The 22,111-nt window shown below is 38.6% G+C and overlaps 1 protein-coding gene across 2 annotated transcripts in view; it reads left to right on the top strand.

Moving 5' to 3' along the window:
• Window positions 1–233: 233 nt before the first annotated feature.
• The window catches only part of KPNA4 (karyopherin subunit alpha 4), a 65,301-nt gene continuing 43,423 nt past the window's right edge, over window positions 234–22,111 (top strand). For both annotated transcript variants that reach the window (XM_050779914.1, XM_050779913.1), the window contains exon 1: window positions 234–618. In XM_050779914.1, coding sequence (XP_050635871.1) covers window positions 550–618 — 69 coding nt within the window. In that variant the 5' untranslated portion in view covers window positions 234–549. The remainder of the gene's footprint in view (window positions 619–22,111) is intronic.

The raw sequence follows: 22,111 nt of genomic DNA, 5'->3' as shown, positions 1-22,111 counted from the left end.
GGTTTCCCCTGAAGTGTACTTCTCTGTCGCTTCCTCCCCATCTCTCCGAAGGCACGTGGTCCTTCCCTGCCTACCCCAGCCGCACCCCTCCCGGCCCCGAGCCGGCTCCTCCCAGCGTCGTTCGCTTCCCCTTTCCGTTCGCTCTTTCCGCCCCGGCTCTCCATCGCCCCTTCCCATTGGTCGAACGCACCGGAGCCTGGTTGGCCAATGGGCGAGCTGGGCTGGAGGCGATGGGCGTGGCCGCAGCTCCGGGGCCCTCAGATCGAGGCTGCCTCCCCCTCTCAGCCGGCAGCACATTCCGCCGCCGTTGCCGCCGCCCGGCCCCACAGTTGTCTTTGCCGGAGCTGCAGTCGCGTTGGGGTTAGGGCGGGGGGGCGGGCGGGGAGAGGAGAAGGCCGCGGCGGAGGCAGGTGAGAGGAGGAAGGAAGCGGCGGCGCGGCGAGCACAGCAGCTCAGGCGGCGACCCGGTTCCTGGGAGTGTCGGTGCGGCGCGGTGGTTGGGGCGGATCCCGCGGGGCCCGGGCGGGGGAAGGAGTCACCGGCCCGGCCATGGCGGACAACGAGAAACTGGACAACCAACGGCTCAAGAATTTCAAGAACAAAGGCCGCGACTTGGAGGTAAACTGCTGGACGACGCCGGAGGGGTGGGGGCCGTGGGCCTGGGGCCGGTCTCCGCCGGGACCCCGAGTGTGGGGAGTAGGGGCGGGAGCCGCCTCCGGGCCTCGGGGAATGGCGCTGGGGGCCGGCCCGTCCGTGACGCCTCTGCTAGCGCGCCGGGAAGTTTATGTCGGGCCTGCTCCGCCTCCGCCGGGGAGCGAGGTGCCCGGGTACGGCCGGCGCGGCCTAGGCCTGCCCGGCAGAGCCGGCCCGGCGCGGGTGCGAGGGGTCGGGCCGCGCGGCGGGGAGGCCGGGCGCGGCGCGTGCGGAGGAGGCGTGCGTGTGCGGTCGGCGCTGCCCGGCCCGGGCCGCGGCCCTCCCTGGCAGCGGCGGAGATTCCGGCTCTCGCTCGGGCACCGACGTCTGGCGCTGCGGGAAGGAGGGCGGTGGGGGTGGGAGGGTGAGCGTGTGGCGACCGAGTGGGGCTCTGAACTTCCTCAGCGAGGCCTGAGGCGTCTCCACTTAAAGGCATTTTTTCTGGTCTTCCCGACTCCCGCTTTACCCCTGCCTCCCCCCAATATCCAAACTACAGGACAACTTCTCCGTTGAAAAAAACACCCCCGGCGTGAGAGGCCATCCTGGTGATGCTAACAGTGCCTTCCAGCGGCCTGTGTTTTACTCTGGATATAGCTGATTCAAGATGTGGCTCACGGTGTGCCCTCTTCCAGGCAAAGGATACCCCTTATTTCAGCTTGTCCACAAATCTCTTTACCCCCTCCTGAGGGGAGACCACCAGCTGCATTCTTACATATAAAGTCCAAAGGGTTATACAAAGCTGTCATCCTCTAGTCTACAGTATCCTTTCCCTCCACCTGCTGGTGGTGGTAGTGGGGGATGGGGTGGGCTAGGGAATGGCACCATCACGTTTGATTATTTAAAAAAGAAAAAAAAAAATCATTGTGTTAGATACAGCTGCTCCCCAGATTGTCTACATGGGGCGTATGGTTTAAATACATGCATTCACACACGCATACCCACACACCCCACTGAGATTTTTGATAGAAGACTTCTTCCCTTCAGCTTTAATAGTTTAGATAAATAGATTTATTTTAATACTTCCCTTCTGCATCTTAATCACGAGTTTAGCTTTTAGGGAAAGTGGTCAAGCAGTATTTTTTATGTTGTTCCTCGGTATGTTTTCGTAATGAAATCTTCAACTTCCCATGACATTTCTGAACTTGAGCGTTTGCTTGACTGAAATATTTTTTGGGCTTTTTACAAAGCTGTTAATATTATCTTTAAAGTAGTTTATGCGTTTTAGTGGGTTTCATAATTTGAGGGAGTACTAAGTGTCCAGGGCTGTTAATTCTGTGGTTCTTTTAAGGTTAACATTACCGTTGTGATCCCTTTTTTAATACAAAGATGTCACATCTTTATTGAGATAATTCGCATGCTATAAAAATGAGCTGCTTAAATAACAATGATTTTTCAGTAAATTTACTTGTGGTGGTGAAAATGTTTTTTACTAATATGAATACTTAGAATGAGAAAAAAATCACAAATGATAAAACTTAAAAACTGATAAGTACCACAAAATTACAGAATCCAGAAAAAGAGCAATTAGGTGCTTGACAGATCCCTGTAACCCTTTTTTCCTCTACATTTCTGGCTTCATTTTTCTAGCAGCTTCATTGAAATGTAATTCACATGGCATACAATTCACCCATTTAAAGTGGCTTTTAGTGTATTCGCAGTTTTGCAGCCATCACCACAATCAATCTTAGAACATTTTCACCACGCCAAAAAGAAACCTGTACTCATTAACAGTCACTCTCCAATTCCCAGCTACCCCAGCCCCAGGCAACCAGTTTTTTGTCTTCTTAGGTTTGCCTGTCCTGGACATTCCATATAAATGGAATTGTACAATTTGTGCTCTTTTGTAACTGACTTCTTTCACATAGTGTAATGTTTTCAAGGTTTATCCATGTCGTAACAAGAATGTATCAGTGTTTCATTTCTCCTTATGACCTAATGATCCTCCAGCTCATGGATATACCACATTTTATTTATCCGTTCATCAGTTAATGAACATTTTCATTGTTTCCACTTTTTTAGCTATTTTACATAATACTGCTAAGAACATGTTTGTGTGGACGTATGTTTTATTTCTCTTGGCTATATGCCTAGGAATAGAATTGCTAGATCATATGGAAACTGACGTTCAACCTTTGGTGGAATTGTCAGACTTTCTGAAGTTATCCTTATTTTTTAAATTGATGTTTCCTCCTACCTCATATCTTTTAGCACTTTAGTCAAAATCAGATTAAGTGCTGAGGCTGTATTAGAAGAAGATTGTGATGTGTGACTTTAAAAAAACAAGTATACATTGACATTAACGAGGGTGTTTGTTTGTTTGTTTAGAAATTCATAGTGCCTTATGGTTGTCTTCTGGTGACTTTAATATCCTTTTGCATACATTAGGGGTAGGAATATTTTCACTTTTCCACCTAAGGAAATAACATATGACTCTAATGGAAAGTCATACTTTGTCCACACTGTGGCTTACTGAAAATCTCATATACTTGTAATGAGATAGAAACATTCTTTTTTATGTTTAGAGAACACTAGGGTGGTCTATTTTGTGTATTTGTTACTTACATGTATGCTGCATCTCTCTAAACACTTATCACCCTTTAGATATGGTTACTACATTGCATTACATAATGTATGTAGAATACAGCAAATTCTAAGAAAATAATTGCTTTTTGACTGGGATCTTGTGATGGCATCTATTTCATGGGAAGTCTTTGGAAAGAATTATGGGCCAGTGCTGTCCAGTGAATTTAACTTAATCCAGTACATCCAGAACACCATTGCAACATCTAATTTGTGTAAAATAATTGAGAGGTTTCATATTATTCCTTTCATACGTTCAAAATCCAGTTTGTATTTTACAGTTATGGCATACCTCCAGTTGGACTAGCTGCATTTCAAGTGCTTGATAGCCACATGTGGCTAGTGGCTACCTTACTGGAACAGCCCATGTACGGAGTATAGCATTTAGGGAGAGGTAATTGTAGCATATTTTGATCTAACAGTTTATTTGATTAGAAATGATGAAGAGTACAAAGTCCTAGAGTTTAGTTTAATTTGATCTCTAACTTTGTGTATGACCTTGGGGGAAATCGCTTAGTCTTATGGTTCTTTCATCTGTAAAACTAGAGGTACTTGACATCTGCTTCATGAGTGTTGTGAAGATTAATAGGTAATGTTAGGAAGATGCCTGGCAATTCTCTGAGCGTTTTATCACCTTCAGCTTTTCTGTTTGGGGGGAGGGAAGGGATTTAATAGGATTCAGTATAATTGATTCTCTTACTCCCTTATTTTCAGTGGCTCTTTTTTCTCTCTGCTTGTATAACTTGTTACATTGAACAAAATAGAAAAAGTTTTTAATACAGAGTCATGTAGTTGCTCATTGAAGGGCAGTTTAGACACACCACATTAGTGATCCTTTTAAAGTTTTAATTTCTGAGTGTTGGAGTTGAAAGTTCATAGATTTCAATCTGATATTTGTTCCTACCATTATGGCTCCTCTAAAATGTGGTCATGTTAAGTTTCTTGAAAGACAAAAAGCATCAAAGAAGGCATATGGGGTTGAGTACCCATTTAAAATAATTTTCAGGAACTATCAGATGATATCCACCATGGCATGGCTGCTTCTTACAGTGTGGTTGAAGATCCCCAGTCTTAGTTTGAGAATAGTAACCATAGAAAAGAGGGTATGCAGTGCAACACAGGAAATGGGTAGTGACCAAACTTGAAATAAAAAATTTGTCAGGATAAAGTAAATTAAGCTCATATAGTTTATGTTTTTTAAAGTAGAGGGGAATTTTCTGGTAGATTTCCTAATAAACCTGCATACTTTTTATGAAAGTTCTGAGTGTCTGGGTTCAAATAGAGCATAAAATATAACTAGATCTTTTAAAAACACAACTTTAAGAAAACAACTTACCCTAAATATAAAAGAATATTAAAATGCTACATAATTAGAAACTTGTGATTATCCACACAAACACAAAATATGAAGTCAGCTTGAACTTTTTTAAAAAAGGTACTTGATTGGCAAGAGTTTAATAAATTGATCAGCTCTTTTGTTGTTTTGAAAGAGCCTTGGTGATTTGTTAAAGTGTACAGAGTGAAAAGCATTGTTAAGGTATTAAGTCTTGTTAACTTTTAGAGACTGATCTCTCTCACCACAAATCTTGGAACATATTTACTATACTTAAAATAACTCCTGTCTAATTTTTCACATAATAGTCCAAGCATGTGACAGTATGAAATATCTGATAGAAATATCGTTAGGAATTAAATGATTGTTTTGGTGCTTCCTGCCAACTTTGCTGGTTTACAAGGTAGCCAGTTTGAGAATTGCTTCATTGATAGTTTTCTTGAAGATACCAAGATGCCCTTATATTTCATAGTCACTAAGTATGTCAAAAGAATATACAAGATTGGGAAGAATTGTAGGAGTGATTTAGATTTTAAAGAATGAAGCTATTTTAGAAAAAAAAAATGCATAGGTAGTTTTTAAACATTGATTTCTAATACCTGATAGTGGTTGTGGGTCCTTAAGATATTTTTTAATGTTTTCTGGAGCAGCATTCATCTATTTGAGGCCTGTAGTGATGAATGAAACAAAAGCATGTCATCAAATTTAACCTTGATCGCTGATTTTGGTACTTACTCGCTGTTTTAGTTTTGGAACAGAAGAAAGAAGTATGACTGAAGGGAACCTTTTAAGCACCCACTGTATATGCTTTTAACTGTATTCACATTTCTCTCAATCTTATAAATATTGAATTTATTTTAAAGAAGAAATTTTAAAGAAGAAACTCTTGTGCTTTTGATTTAATAAGATAACATTCAAGGGAATGATTTTAATTCAGGTGTGTCAAGAGTCTGTTCTTTTTGTATGTACCATATTTACTCCATTTGACTTTCAGCCTTAGTGCTGGTCTCAAATTTGGTGAAAAGGTTTTATGTGAAAGCACTGAGCATAGTCCATGGGGTATAATAGGTATTCAGTAAATGTTTTCTTTTTTTCTCAGAGGGTTCTTTGGAAATTGTGTGTCACTTGTGGACTTTCAAGCACTAGAAAACACTGTTTTCTGTGTTTTTCATTTAGGTTTGGTAAAAGACAGCGTTGGAGTTCTTCCTTTTTCTATAGTTAATATGAGAGCTATCTTTATATTGGCACCTATAAAATAAGGACATTTTTCAAAACCAAAAATACATAGTGAGAAGAATGGCCATGTTGAACCTTTTTTTCAGGTCTTAATGTTTGACTTAAGACAACTGAATTCTCATCTATTTCTGCAGTCAGTCTATTGTGATACATGTTTTGGTCTAAGTGTGTGAAGAATATCCACCTTCACACAGACAGGCAGTTGAAGAAGGAAGGTATGTGTGTTTTCATAGGCTTTTCAGGATAATTGTGGAGATTAAGTGATACTGCACCGTAATTCCACAAGAGGTAATTTCTTAAAGATTAGTTGCAATGTAGAACCTGAAGCCATATGAGTGAAGTTTTCTTACACTGTTACATTAAAATCTATTGGTCTGTCTTGCATTTCAGATGTAACTTTTACCCATCTTTTACTGATGCTTTTTGTAACACCATGCATTGGATTATTTGGAAAACATTATGTCATGAGTTATGCAGATCTTCCAAATGCTAACATATTCTTATTCAATAAAAAAATTCATGATTGTTAACCACACAATTCAGAAAAATCTTAAGTATTGAGAATCTATCAGGTTCACAGTAGTGGATACAAGTTTTCTAAAATTCTAACTTTCCCTTGGAGGCTCAATTTTTTTTTTCTTTTTTTACCATGCCTCTGGGACAAGTTCAGAGGAAGCTGAAATTTTATCATTAGCAATAAATGCTGTAAATGGTTATCCTTGAAGCCCTAGACTCACTTTGCTCATTTTTGTGAAAACATCTTCCAGCCATTAAGTCTGAATAACCATGATTTGTCTGTCAGTCGTTTTTTCAAGTAAAAATAGTGTTCCATGAAAAAAGTGGCTAGGTCAGTTCACAACTCAGTTGCACAAGTACTTTTTCCTTGAGACAGTCTTCCTTCAGTAGAAGTTGGTATGCTGCAGAAGTGGCTTATATGTAATCTCCATTTTTTTCACCAATTAGAAAAGGCCAATGTTTAATAAAAGTAATCATTTTTTACTGTTTCCTCAAGGACATTCTTAAGTGAGCTGACTTTTAAAAAAATTTTATCTGTGAAATACAGTGACTACTGTTGCGCCTTGATGTCATTGCCTTAATTCATTCTGAAGCACCAGCAGTCTTACCTCTGGCATCAATTCAGATGTTAATACAATTTTTTTTTTTTAAGTATTAGTAGTATCATTAGGAAAATAGTTTTGACCCTGTCTACTCTATGTAAAGGTCTCAGAACCCACATAGGGGCCCATGGACCATACTTCGAGTACCACTCTCTTGGTTTATCATTGCTTCTTTTGCACATGAGTGTCACTTTTAATTAATACAGGCTCTTACAAGGCCTTATAGTGTAGGGGTTAAAGGAACATGGACTGTGGAGTCACTTAGGTCTGGGTTTGAACTCCGGTTTCTCCACTTAATAATTACGGAGGCTAACTTAATTCTCTCTAAGCCTTTGAAATGCTTAACAGTGCCTAGCATAAAGTACATGCAGAATAAATGGAACCTCTTACTATTTCTGCCAACTTACGTAGTCACACATTGCATCCAAGTAAACCCCTGTGTTCCATATCAAAATAACATTTTTCTTACAAAATTCCTCTTGTACCTCTATGTGCCATAATCCAAACCACATCACACAAATTGGGGAAGGCTTCCTATTCCCCTTATTTAACAGTCACCTGAAAGCCTGCTTTCTCCCACATACTTCAGCCGAATTGTCACGTATGTACTAGTTTATGACTTCATTTCTTTAATCCTATGTTGTAAGTGGGTTACTAAATGCTTTATGTAGATTTTGTAACTGTTTTCTCAAAAGATTGTAAATATAATCAGAAAATAACTATAATTCACACTACTTAGCACCCAGAATGAAAATGATTTAAGGTCATAGATATTTGTTGGTAATGCAAGATTAAGTTGATTATTAAAGATGCTAAACTTTGCCAGGCAGTGTCTCATGCCTGTAATTCCATTGCTTTAGGAGGCTGAGGCAGGAAGATTGCTTGAGGCCGGGAGTTTGAGACCATCCTAGGCAATATAATGAGACGTTGTCTCTACAAAAAATAAAAATAAAAAATTTAGCTGGGCATGGTGGCACACACCTGTAGTCGTGCCTATTTACGACGCTGAGGCAGGAGGATTGCTTGAGCCCAGGAAGTGGAGGCTGCAACGAACTGTGACCATGCCACTGCACTCCCACCTGGGTGACAAGAATGAGATCTCATCTCAGATAGATAGAAATTTTTAAATGCTGACTTATTTTCTATTGTTGTCTATTCACTATTTGGACAAAATTTGGTCACCTGTCATTTTTTCCCTAAATTTTTATTTACTTTAAACTTAATGTAAATTATGTTTTAATTAATGATGTATTTTGACAAACTTGGAATTTTATGAATTTTTTTACTAACAAAAGTCGGAATCCTAAGATAGTGTGTTTTTTACTAGTTCAGTATGGAATTGTCTAATATTAGAAGGTGAATCATACAGTCTATCTCAATGTCCTGTTCTTTAATGAAAACTTTAGTTTGCACATACCTACTCTTTATGTTTTTTAAAGTATGTCTTTCTGGACCCTTGAGGTAGGTGTTACATAAATTTATTCAGTTGAGTAGTTTTATCCTGAAAGATCAAATTAAGTGGTCTCTGCTTGGTTGTGTTAAATGGCCCTGTCCTGTTCGCCACCTATTCTGTCTTTTCACTGACTTTTTAGCCACTTTAAGCTGTTACTGGTTCAGAAAAACAAGCAAGATAATACCTTAAGGTTTTCAAATAATTGTTACATCACTCCTGGTTCTTTAGTAGGTATGAAACCCAAATATTTTCCATCTCTCTTTAAAGTGGTGCAGAGGGTTTGGTTCCTTGAGGCTGGGAGTTTGAGACCATCCCAGCCAGTATAGTGAGACCTTGTCTCTACAAAAAATAAAAAATTTAGCTGGGTGTGGTGGCACACACCTGTCATCCTACCTATTTAGGGTAGGTTTGGTTCCTTATTTCACTTTTGAATATTATGTGGAGATGTTCATTTTTTTACAGATATATCTATAGAATTGGGTTCATTGTTGATCAGCTGTTATCAAACACCTTAAATTTGTTCACATTTTTTCTCTTAATGTCGTGAATAATTTTTCCCAATTTCCTTTTTATTCTCCAGCTTTAAAACAATGACAGTACAGGTTCAACGTCCAAATCCAAAAATCTGAAATCCACAATGCTCCAAAATCTGAAACTTTAAACACCTACGTGATGCTTAAAGGAAATGCTTATTGGAGCATACCAGATTTTGGATTAGGGATGCTCAATCTCTAAGTATTATGCAGACATTCTAAAATCCACAAAAATCCAAAATCTGAAACACCTGTGTTCCCAAGCATTTCACATAAGGGATACTCAGTGATGAAAAGCTTAATTAAGACCAATAAACAAATAAAAAATAGGATCCATCTCAGTCATTAGGGAAACACAGCTCTAAAGCATAATGAGATACCACTTCACACCCACTAGCATGGCAGTATATAAAAAGATAGAGAATAACAGGTGTTGGTGAGGATGTGGAGAAAGTGGAACCCTCATACACGCCTGATGGGAATGTAAAACGGTACGGCTGCTTTGGAATGCAGTTTGGCAATTCCTCAAAAAGTTAAACAGTTAACATGTGACCCAGCAGTTCTAATTAGATATAAATCCAGGAGAATTGAAAACATATGTCTGCACAAAAACTTGTAAATGAGTGTCCATAGCAGCATTATCCATAACAGCTAAAAGAAGGAAACAACCTGGCTGGGCGCGGTGGTTCACACCTGTAATCCCAGTACTTTGGGAGGCCAAGGCGGTCCGGCTCACTGAGGTCAGGAGTTGGGAGACCAGCATGACCAACATGGAGAAGCCCCATCTCTACTAAAAATACAAAATTAGCCAGGCGTGGTGGCGCATGCCTGTAATCCCAGCTACCTGGGTGGCTGAGGCAGGAGAATCGCTTGAACCCGGGAGGTAGAGGTTGTGGTGAGCTGAGATCAGGCCATTGCACTCCAGCCTGGGCAACAAAAGCAAAACTCCATCTAAAAAAATAATAATAATTAAAAATAAATAAATAAAAGAAGGAAACAACCCAAATACCCGTTAACTGATGAATGCATAAACTAAGTATGGTATATACATACAATGGAGTATTGTTCCACTATAAAATGAAGTATAATAGTTCACCCTTAGCTGCAGTTTCAGTTACCTGCAGTCAACTGTGATCAGAAACTAGGTGAATACGATACAATAAGATATTAGTATTTAGAGAGAAAGAGATCCCACATTCACAATTTTTTTATGGTATATTGTTGTAATTGTTTCATTTTATTAGTAGTTATTAATCTCTTACTGTGCCTAATTGGTAAAGTAAGTTTTATCATAGATATGTAGGCATAGGAAAAAACATACTACATGTAGAGTTCAGTACTATCTGCAGCTTCAGGCATCTACCGGGGTCTTGGAACACATCCTGTGCAGATAAGGGGGGGACTATTGTACTGACACATGCAATGGTATGGATGAACCTTGAAAACATTATACTGCCTGAAAGAAGGTAGTCACAAAAGATCACATTCTATAATTCCAATTATATTTGAGAGGGTATAGTAAATAAGTAAATAAGTAAAATAAAAAACTCTTTTTCCTACACTGTCCTTTCACACAGTCACTCAACACAACACTTCTAACACCAGATATATGGGGTTTTTCCCCACACACCAACTAAGTAGTCAGTTTTGCAATGGGCACCTGCTAGGTATCCACTGATTCAATTTAATTCTGACACTGTCTACCTGGAGATAATATCAGATTTCAGGTAGAGAGCTCAGTCCCATGGGAGTGTCCCCCACTTCAGATGGAATCACAAGCACAGGTTAAGGCTTGTGCCTCTGACTGACTGGCTATAACATAGAGTTCACACTACCTGCTCCTTGGGTTCAATTAGCTTGCTAGAATGGCTCACAGAACTCAGGGAAACACTTTCCTTATGTTTACTGATTTTTTTTTTTAAATAAACGATATTACAAAGGATACAGATGAACAGCCAGATGTGGTATGCGGGAAGGGGCACTGAGTTTTCATGCTGTCTAGGCACCAGCGTGTGTTGAGCTATCCACAAGTTCTCAGAACCCAATTATTTTGAGTTTTTATGGAAACTTCATTGGGCATGATTGATTAAATCATTAACAATTGGTGATCAGCTTAACCTTCAGCCCCTTTTCCCTCCCCAGAGGTTGGAGGGTGGCGCTGAAAGTGCCAATTTTCTAGTCATGTCTTGGTCTTTCCAGTGATCACACCTCATTCTGAAACTATCTAGGGCCCCCCAGGAACCAGTCATCTCATTAGCCTTCAAAAGACGCTCATCACTGCATAGATTTTAAGGATTTTAGAAGTTGTATATCTGGAAATGGGATGAAGACCAAATATTTAACAGTATCACAATATGAAATGTCCAGGATAGTGAAGTCCATAGAGACAGAAAATAAATTAGTGGTTGCCAGGGGTTGGGACAGAGGGAAAAGGGGGAATGATTGCTTGTGGGTGTGGGGCTGATTTTTGTGATGTTGAAAGTCATCTGGAGTTAGATGATGGTGGTTAATGCACAACTTTGTGAATGTACTAAAATAACTGAATTGTATACTTTAAATGGGTGAACTATATGGTATGTGAATTATATCTCAATAAAGATGTTATATTAATATTTAAAATGACAATAGAAAACGTAAGAGATGAGTGGAAGTTGTGAAACTTTCCACTGTTTGGGGGTCACAGTTGAACTCTAAGCAGCTCTTTTTCACTGACTTTCCCTTCTACCCTTCCTTGTATTGAATTCATTTGTTAAGCAAATGTTTATTCAGCATCTGTATTGGAGCTTCTATTGGAGGTTCTGCATAACACAGGCTGAGTTCCTATTCTCATGAAGTTTACATTCTAACAGGTCCAAATCTCTAAGATCTCTCGGTCAGCCTTAAGCTGACACTATGGGTATATTCAGTCAGTATGAGCTAGATTCCTTATGTTTCTTTCCTAAACTCAAATTTACAGTGAGTACTATACCTTAATTTTGAAGAGAAAGAAAAGCCTAAATGTTTTGTGTCTGATATCTCCTTGAGATTTATGCAAAAGCTTAGTTTTTAACATGGGAACACCTAGAATTGTATCTCTTTAGCTATTTGCCATTAGGAAAATTTAATAATAATTTTTTTCAGCCTCCATTTCTGCATCTGTAGAATTAAAATCCTATCTTAGTGGGGACTTGTTTTGAATTAGGCTTTTAAGAATGCAAGGAACACATCCTTATTCAGACTAGGTCAAGTAGGATGGGATGTTAGGAAAGTTCAGGGACCAGTTCTCATATTATCCAAGACATGTCAGGTAGGATTGTTTTGATGGTAGGTGTTGATGGATCTTCAGAGTTCTGCTCTGCCAGCTGCTAAGTCAGCTACTAAGTTTTATTTTCCCTAGCTACTGACTGTCTTAGTCTTTATGTAATTCTATGTTAAATTACTAAGATAGATAATCTGACTGAGCTAATAAGCTGTGCCCAAGCTGAAGCAGATTGTTTTTACTACTGGCCTGTTTATGGATTGGCTCTTCCCGAGTCAGGTGCTTTCTTCCCAACTCCCACTACCAGTCTTCTGTGATGTGAGGAGTATGGGGGTATCACATGAGAAGTAACATCATTTGACTGCTTCTTCAGGAGCACCCCTGGAAAGAGCAGTTTCTTTTAGACAGGGTTGTAAATATGACATTACTTTAGCTAATGTCCACCTCCGTTCTTACTTTCCTGTTAACTTTCTACTCACTGTTATAATCTGAGGCAAATCGTTATTGTCTCATCTCCAGAGTGGTTACCTTGTTTTTTAAAAATAATAATAATGAAGTAAATGAATTCTCACCTCTCCTGCTTCATTAGCTTCTCACCACATTGAGCTTCCATACTCCTTACTGAGACCTCCAAGGCCATACCATATTTGGTCCTTGTCTACTTCTCCTCCCTCTCATTCTACTGTCTCCCTTAGTTACTTGTAGTGTCATTCATTCATCTTCTTTTAATTCCACTAACACATCAGTGGTGTTTTCCTCTGCTGCTCTGTCTGTGAGAATGCTTTCTCTGCCCCTCCTGTTCCTTTCTCTTCCCTTCATTTACATGGTTATTTCTCATCCTTTGAATCTCAGCTTCAAAGTCATTTACTCACAGAGGCCATCCCCTTGTTTCCTTAAGAGCACTGATGATAATTTGTGTGTTTACTCAATGTTAGTTTCTCCCATCAGACTATAAGCTCCCTGAAACTTAATCTATTTTGTATACCACTATATTCTTAAGTCTCATCACAGAGCCTGGTATATAGTCAGCATTTAAGTAACTATTTGAGGGAATTAAATGAAAAATTTTTTAAAAGAAAACAGGAGTGTACTCTGATTAGAATTAGTAACTAAATTAGAATTTTTATTTTTAAGGTTATCTTATGTATTCTTATATAAATTTATGGAGTACAAGTGCAATTTTGTTACATGTATAGACTGCATAGTGATGAGGTCAGAATTTTTAGGTCAATTCTTTCTTTCTCTTGATAGAAGTAATGCATGATCATTTTAAAAATAATTTTTGGAAAAATTAAAATAATCTTTCATATTCTCACTACTGTTAGTCTTTTGGATTGTTTCCTTTTTCATGTGTACATTTTTTCAAACATATTTGAACTTAATTTGAATTCTCATGAGAGTAACTCATGTTAGAATACAGCAAAGATTTTCATCCTTGGCACTATTGACATTTTGGGCCAGATAATTTGTCGGGGGTGGGGGAGTGTCCTGTGCACTGTCGGATGTTTAGCATCATCTGTGGCCTCTACTTACTAGATGTCAGTAGCACATCCCACCCTCCTAGTTGTGACAACCAAGAATAGTCTTCAGAAATTGCCAAATATCCCTTGTGTGGCAAACTCACCCCAGATGAGAACCATTAGAATGCAGTTACTTTGGTAAACTTCCCAGAACATCATTGCTATTTTCACTTCTCCACCCAGAAACCTTCAATGGCTTCCTATTATCTCTAAGAGGCACTGAGAAGTTCTTAATTAGCTAGGCATTTCAGGCTCTCAATTTGGGTTAACAGGTATTTGAGTGTTTACTGCATAAATGCTAGTAAAGTGAAATTACTTGTCCAAATTCTTACCTTTTTAGTTGATAACTCCCCCATCCAACTAACTTCATCTCTGACTCTCTACTTCAGGCTAGTGAACCCACCTCACGTTTAACATTCAGTTCTGCTTTTTCTATATTTGCTTTTGCTGGGTGTCTCCTGGAAACACCTTCTAGTCTCCCCTTTACCTTGCCATTTCTTATTTATGCTTCCAGGTTGAACTTAAACCTCCACAACTCAGTTAAGTTTTCACTAATCACATCAATTCATATGAATCTTCCCTTTACTGAACTCTTAGAGCAGTTATTTATGTACCTATATTTGGGTATTTTCTCCTGTAAGACAATGTTTTTACTTTTCATATGTTTTTGTAGAGAAAAGAGTATTGCAAAAGGATATGTATGGCTTTGTATGCCAACAACTTGGATAACCTAGATGAAATGGATAAATTCCTAAAACACATAACTTGTCAATACTGAATCATGAAGTAGTAAATCTGACTAGACCTGTAAGTAGTAAGGAGATTGAAACAGTAATTTTAAAATCTCCCAACAAACAAAAGCCCAGGATCATTGGCTTCACTGGTGAATTCTACCAAACATTTAAAGAAGAATTGATACCAGTCCTGCTCAGACTCTTTCAAAAAATGGAAGAGTTCCAAACTCAAGGCCAGCCCTACTCTGATACTAAAACCAGAGAAAGACATTATAAGAAAACAAAACTACAGGCCAGTATCCTGGAGGAAAATGGTTGCAAAAATCCTAACAGAATACTAGTGCACCAAATCCATTAGCACATTAAAAGGATCACATACCATGACCAAGTGGAATTTATGCCTGGGGTGCAAGGATGGTTCAACATATGAAAATCAGTATGATACCCCACATTAACTGACTGAAGGACAAAAATGACACCGTCATACCAGTTGATGAAGGAAAAGTTCAATGCCAAACTTTGACAAACTTCAGTGCCCTTTCATGGTAAAAACACTCAAACTAGGAATAGAAGGAAATTATCTCAACATAATAAGGGCCATATATGAAAAGCCCACAGCAAACAACATATTCAATGATGAAAAACTGAAAGCTTTTCCTGTAAGATCAGAAATAAGGCAGTGGCAGTGTGTGCTGGTTCATGCATATAATTCCAGTGCTTTGGAAGGAGGCCTACGTGGGAGGATCACTTGAGCCCAGGAGTTCGAGAGCAGCCTGGGCAATATAGCAAGACCCTGTCTCTACAAAAAAGAAATAAAAACTATCCAAGCATGCTGGCATGCACATGGAGTCCCAGCTACTCGGAAGGCTGAGGAGGGAAGATTGCTTGAGCCCAGGATTTTGAGACTGAAATGACTGCCACTGCACTGCAGCCTGGGCAACAGAGTAAGACTCTTTCAAAACAAACAAGGATGCTCACCCTTGGCACTTCTCTTCAACATAGTACTGAAAACGCTAGCTAGAGCAGTTGGGCAAGAAAAAGAAATGAAAGACATCCAAATCTATAACAAAGGTGTAAAATTATCTTGTTCACAGATGACACAGTCACACTGAAGATTCCACAAAAATGGTTAGAACTAATAAATTCAGCAAAGTTGCAGGATACAAAATCAACATAGAAAACAGCTGTGTTTCTATACACTAACAGTGGACAATCTGAAAAGGCAATTAAGAAAATCTCATTTCCAATAGTGTCAAAAAAAAAAACTTAGGAATAAACCTAACCAAATAAAGGCTTGTATGCAAAACATTGCCGAAAGAAATAAACACAAATGGAAAAAAATCCAATGTTGATGGAAAACTTAATATTGTTAAAATGTCCATGATAACCCAAAGCAGTCTAAATATTCCATTGCAAGCCCTATCAAAATCATGGTGGCATTTTTTACAGAAATAGAAAAGCAGCCTTAAAATTCATAAGGTACCACAAGGACTCTGAATATCCAAAACAATCTTTAGAAAGAAGAGGCCTGGAGACCTCATGCTTCCAGACTGAAAGACATATTACAGAGCTACTGTAGTCAAGTCAGTATGGTACTGGCATAAAGACATAAACAGTGGAACAGAATAGAGAGCCCAGAAATAAACCACTGCATATTCAGGCAAATGATCTTCAACAAACACACCAAGACTACACATTGGAGAAAGGATAGTCCTTTAACAAATGGTGCCGGGAAAACTTGATATCTACCATGCAAAAGACTGAAATTGGACCCTTGTACTATATACAAAAATCAACTCAAAATGGATAAAAGACTTAAACATAAGATCTGAAACTGGTAAACTGCAAGAAAATGGAGAAAGTTTTATAACTTTGGTCTTGGCACTGATTTCTTGGATAAGATGCTTCAAAACTATAGAAGCAAAAATAGACAAATGGAACAACATCAAACTGAAAAGTTGATGTGCCGCCAAGAAAACAATCAGGAGTGAAAAGACAACCTGCAGAATGTGAGAAAATATTTGCAAATGATATATCTGATAAAAGATTAGTATCCAGAATATATAAAGAACTCCTAAAACTCAACAATAGCAAAAATCCTATTTTAAAATGTTCAAAAGGCTTGAAAAGATGTTTCTCTAAGGAAGATAAACAAAATAGCCAATAAGCACATGAAAAGATCAACATCAGTAATCATTAGGGAAATGTAGATCAAAACAACTCTACCATCTCCCATCTATTAAGATGACTGCTATAAAAATAACAAAAACAAAATAACTGTTGGTGAAGATGTGGAGAATTCAGAATCCTGTACATTATTGGTGAGAATGTAAAATGGTGAAGTTACTATGAAAAACAGAATGGTGGTTCCCAAAATGCGAAAAACAGAATTATTATATGACCCAGCAATTCCACTTCTGGGTATATATCCAGATGAATTGAAAGCAGTAACTAAGATAGTTGTACACTTTAGTTTATAGTAGCAGCATTTGCAGTATCCAAAAGGTGGAAGCAAAAGGTTATTTAATGTATAAAATAGATACATAAAATGTGTATGTACATACAGTGGAATATTATTTAGACTTCAAAAGGCAGGAAATTCTGACTCATTACAACATGGTGAATCATAAGCATTATGCCAAGTGAAATAAGCCAGTCACACACAAAAAAATACTGTATAATTCCACTTATACAAGGTACCTAGAATAGGCAAATGCATAGAAACAGGAAGAGGAATGATGGTTGCCAGGGGATAGAGGGAAGGAGATAGGGAGTTGTTTAATGGATGTAGTGTTTCGTTTTTGCAAGACCAGGATAGTTTTGGGAGATATGATGCACAACAGTACAAACGTTCTTAATACTATTGAACTCACTCTAAAATAGTTAAAATAGTAAAGCTTATGTGTTTTTTACTACAGTTTTTCTTAAATTTCTAAATTTTAAAGTAGTTAAGATAGTACATTTTATTGTTATGTATATTTTACCACCACCACCAACAACAACAAAAAAACCAGAGCACTAACAACATCACATGCCAGTGAGGATGTGGAGCAACAGGAACTCTGATTCATTGTTGGTTGGGAAGGCAAAATGGTACAGTCACTTTGAGAGGCAGTATAAAACTGAACATACTCATGCCATATGACCCAGCAATAGCACTCCTTAGTAATTACTCAAATGAGTTCAAAACTTAGGTCCACACAGAGCAGCTTTATTAATAATTGCCGAAACTTGGAAGCAACTAAGATGTCCTTCAGTAGGTAAGTGGATAAATTGTGGTATATCCAGACAGTGGCGTATTAGTCAATGCTAGGAAGAAATGAGCTATTAAGCCATGAAACGATGTGGAGAATCTTAAATGCATGTTGCTAAAAGAAATAAGACAAACTGAAAGACTATATACTTCCAACCATCTGACATTCTTTAAAAGATAAAACTATAGAGACAGTAAAAAGATCAGTAGTTTCCAGGGGTTGAGAGTGAGGAAGATGAATAAGGAGAGCACAGAGGATTTTAGGGCAATGAAAATACTGTTTTGATACTAATGGATGCATATCATTATACATTTGTTAAAACCTATAGAAGTATGCGACACCAAGAATGAACCTTAATGTAAATTATGGACTGTGGGTGATAGTACATGTAGGCTCATCAGTTGTAACAAATGTACCACTCTGGTAACAGGATGTTGATGTAGTGGGAGGCTTTGCCTGTGTGGGGGCAGGGAATATATGGGAACTACCTGTACTTTTTACTGTTTTCCTGTAAATCTAAAACTGCTTGAAAAGTAGTCTTTTGTATGGTATGGTATCATTCATGTAAAAATCCTAAATATATAAAATTGGTGATACGCAGTAAAAACACCAAAACACCCATGAGAATCTAATCAGGCAATTAGGAAAATCATTGCATCTGGCAGAGAAAAATAAGGGGAGGAGAGGATTGTGGATAGAGTGAGATTCTAGCAGTATTCATAGCACTTTAAAATGTTTATTCAAAAAAAGGCAAGTATGACAAGATAACTTTAATACATTGGATGTCATGAAATTTTTTTGTATATTTGACATTTCATAGTTGGAATTTTTTTAATTCATCTTATAGAATTGGTTAATTTGGGATTGCAAATGTTGTCCATTTACTCCACTGACCAGTTGGTAGAAGGGAACCATTATGGTCAGTTTACACAGATTTAGTCAAAAGCTTGCCCTGGAAACATCACCAGAAATGGGAATCGCTTTGCAGTGTGGCTTAAGAGACCAAAGAAGGGCTGGAAAGTGAGTTTCATTTCCATTTTGAGAAAAGTTAATGTTTTGTAGATACTAGGGCTCAGTTTTAGTTTTGTAACTTACTCAGTCCAGTACTATACCACGATAAATGAGACGTGGGTTAGAAGCTCTAAGTCTTGAGTGACATTTTAAGCATATTAAATAGTGTGCAGGGATGGGAATAAATGGTAGCAGAAACAGATCAGAATTCGGTAGATGAGGGATGGGGAGCGATATTGGAACCTTTGTTTATCCAAACAAAGGTTGGTGATTAACCATGTTAGTTTATAAAGTAAATGTGCATTTAGTAATCCTCATCTTATTTGACCTGTCCCCAACATTGGATATAGTTGATTGTGGTTCCTTAAAAAAGAGTATTTTCACTTGGTTCCATATTCACACAGATTCTTCTTTTTTTTGAGATGGAGTCTTGCTCTGTCACCCAGGCTGGAGAGCAGTGGTACGATCTCGGCTCACTACAACCTCTGCCTCCTGGGTTCAAGCGATTCTTCTCCCTCAGCCTCCCGAGTAGCTGGGACTGCAGGCATACACCTCCACGCCCAGCTAATTTTAGTATTTATAGTAGAGTCAGGGTTTCGCCATGTTGCCCAGGCTGATCTTGAACTCCTGACCTCAAGTGATCCACCCATCTTAGCCTCCCAAAGTACTGGAATTACAGATGTAAGATGCCGTGCCTGGCCCCGCACAGATTCTTGACTGCCTTCTATCTCACTGTCTCTCTTAGTCTTCTGCGTCTTATTTTGTGGTGCCTCAGGTTATGCTCATTTCACAGGTAATCTCATCTGGTGATCTGGTTTTAAATATTATTTGGACGCTGTCAACTTTACAAATTGATACTTTTAGTCTCAACTCTTTCTTGAACTCAAGATTCAACTGACTACTTGACATCTCATTTTGATGCATTATATTAAACTTATATCTACAAGTGATATTACGCCCCAGAACTTGCTAATCAGTCAGTCTGCCCCATCTCAGTAAATGGCAGTTCCATCCTTCAGTTGTTTGGATCAAAAACCTTAAAATCATTGTTTCCTCTCTTTGACAGTTCTGTCTAGTCTGTTAGCAAATTTTGCAGGTTCTGTCTTCAAAATATATTCAGACTCATTATGTTTTATGGTCCCCACTGCAGCCACTCTGGTCCAAGGTGTTATCTCTTGCTAGGATTACTGCACTTGTGGTATAATCCCAACATAGCAGCTGGAGTAATTCTCTTTTAAGTCAGAACATTTTTCTCCTCTCTCCTTTGCTCATCCCCCAGTGACTTCCTAGCTCACTTAGGGTAAATGCCAAAATCTGTACGGTGGCTAGCCTCCATTTCCTACCCCTCTTTGTTCATTGCATGTCAGCTACCCACCTGGCTTGATCACTCTTCTCAAGGTCTTTATTTAAAAATGTCCTTCCTGGCTTTTGAAACACTATACATTTTAACTTTATTTACAGTCTCTCACACTAAAATGCAATAAACGCCATGAAGACAGAGATTTTGTCATTTTGTTCTCTGTTTTCTCCTTAACACTCAGAACAGTTTGTGACATATAGTAGGTGGTCAGTAAACATGTGTTGGGTGAATGAATGGTTTCCTATGCACATGTATATATCTGTTTAGTATGTGAACATAACTAGAGGGCTTTTAAAATAGTGCTTCGGCGAAGTAATTCAGTAACTTACCTTTCAATGAAGATTTTTCTGTTGCTAAGTTTCATGTCTTTGAACATAAGTTCACAAGGAAAAATTAAAGAATATTTTGAAAGTAAACACTGAAGAGAAAAAGAGAAGGAAAAATAGTTTATTTGAAGGAATATGTAACAGAAGTAGACCTAGAATGAAAAAAGTAATGTGATGTAGTGTAAAGAATATTGGACTGGATCCAGGATATCTAAGCTTTGGTATTCTTGAAGTCACTGGGCCATAGTTCCTTTCTCTGTAAAATGAAATAGTTTAAATGATTTCTGTTCTCACCAGTTACAAAATCCTGTAATACTGTTTAAATTTTTCCATAAGAAAACCATGAGTTTGAGTTTATTATGTTCTTACATCATAGAAGGAAAATGTTCCTCAATCTCTCTTGCTTTACACATTTGGTATTGTTTTGTAAATGAAAAAAAACTGTTTTTCTCCTCTGAGAATGCACCAAATCAGCAGGGAAATCAGATTCCTTCAAGCAGTAATATAAAAGCTTGGGTTCTAATGACCTTCTTAATTTGGGTATATCTCGTTTCTTCTCTTACTCTTCCTCGGTAATTTTTCCCAGTGTCTTTTCCCATGAGTTGAGTTTTCTTCAAGTCACTCAAATAATTTGTGAAATTTTATTTCTTCTGTTAAGGATTCAAAGTTTTTTGTTTTTTGAGATAAAGTCTGTCTCTCTGTCACCCAAGCTGGAGTGCACTGGCATGATTTTTGGCAGGGGGTTTGAAGAGAAGTGATCATTCTTGGTAGCATTTGATCAATTCCCTTATAACCCATTAATCCTAGAGTACCTTCCCTTGTGCTCATATAAAACTTATATATGTGCTTGTTTACTAGAGTAGATTTATTTGTAGGTTGTCCTCAGTTGCCTTCTATAAGTGATTCTGAAAGTTTATCTTGCAGTGTTTCCCATCCCTGAGAGGTTACATGTGTCTCACCAAACCTATGGTCGTTTCTAAACTTTTTTCTTTCCCTGTCAAACACCATCTCTTTGCCAGTGCACACGTATACATGAACACACACACACACACAGTTTGGTAATTGTCTCTGCTACCAAAACTAGCTATTGAAAGGTCAAGGAGGCTGGGCGCAGTGGCTCATGCCTGTAATCCTAGCACTTTGGGAGGCAGGTGAATCACCTGAGGTCAGGAGTTCAGGACCAGCCTGGCCAACATGATGAAACCCCATCTCTACTAAAAATACAAAAAATTAGCTGGGTGTGGTAGCGGACGCCTGTAATCCCAGATACTCAGGAGGCTGAGGCAAGAGAATCACTTGAACCTAGGAGGCGGTGGTTGCAGTGAGCTGAGATCGCACCATTGCACTCCAGCCTGGGCAACAAGAGCAAAACTCCATCTCGGGGAAAAGAAAAGGAAAGGTCAAGGATTCACATGTCCTTTTGGCATCATAGCATAACTTAAGGCGAGAAAAGTGCAAGATACGAAAACACCAAGCAACTGTACCAGAGCCACAAAGTAGCTCTTTATTGTTTATAATTTTGAGTTATGACTTTTTCATGATTCTTAGCATAGAAACTACATTGCCATGCATAGTAACTACAAATGACAATTACACACTTTTTGACATTGTTTTCTAAAGTTGAAAAAATTGGCTGGGTATGGTGGTTCACACTTGTAATTCTAGCACTTTGGGAGGCCGAGGTGGATGATTCACTTGAGGTTAGGAGTTTGAGACCAGCCT

This window comes from Macaca thibetana, chromosome 2, assembly GCF_024542745.1.
Source record: "Macaca thibetana thibetana isolate TM-01 chromosome 2, ASM2454274v1, whole genome shotgun sequence".
Classification (NCBI taxonomy): Eukaryota; Metazoa; Chordata; class Mammalia; order Primates; family Cercopithecidae; genus Macaca; species Macaca thibetana.
Note: the sequence above shows the minus strand (reverse complement) of the source record. Positions and strands in the feature narration are given on the sequence as shown.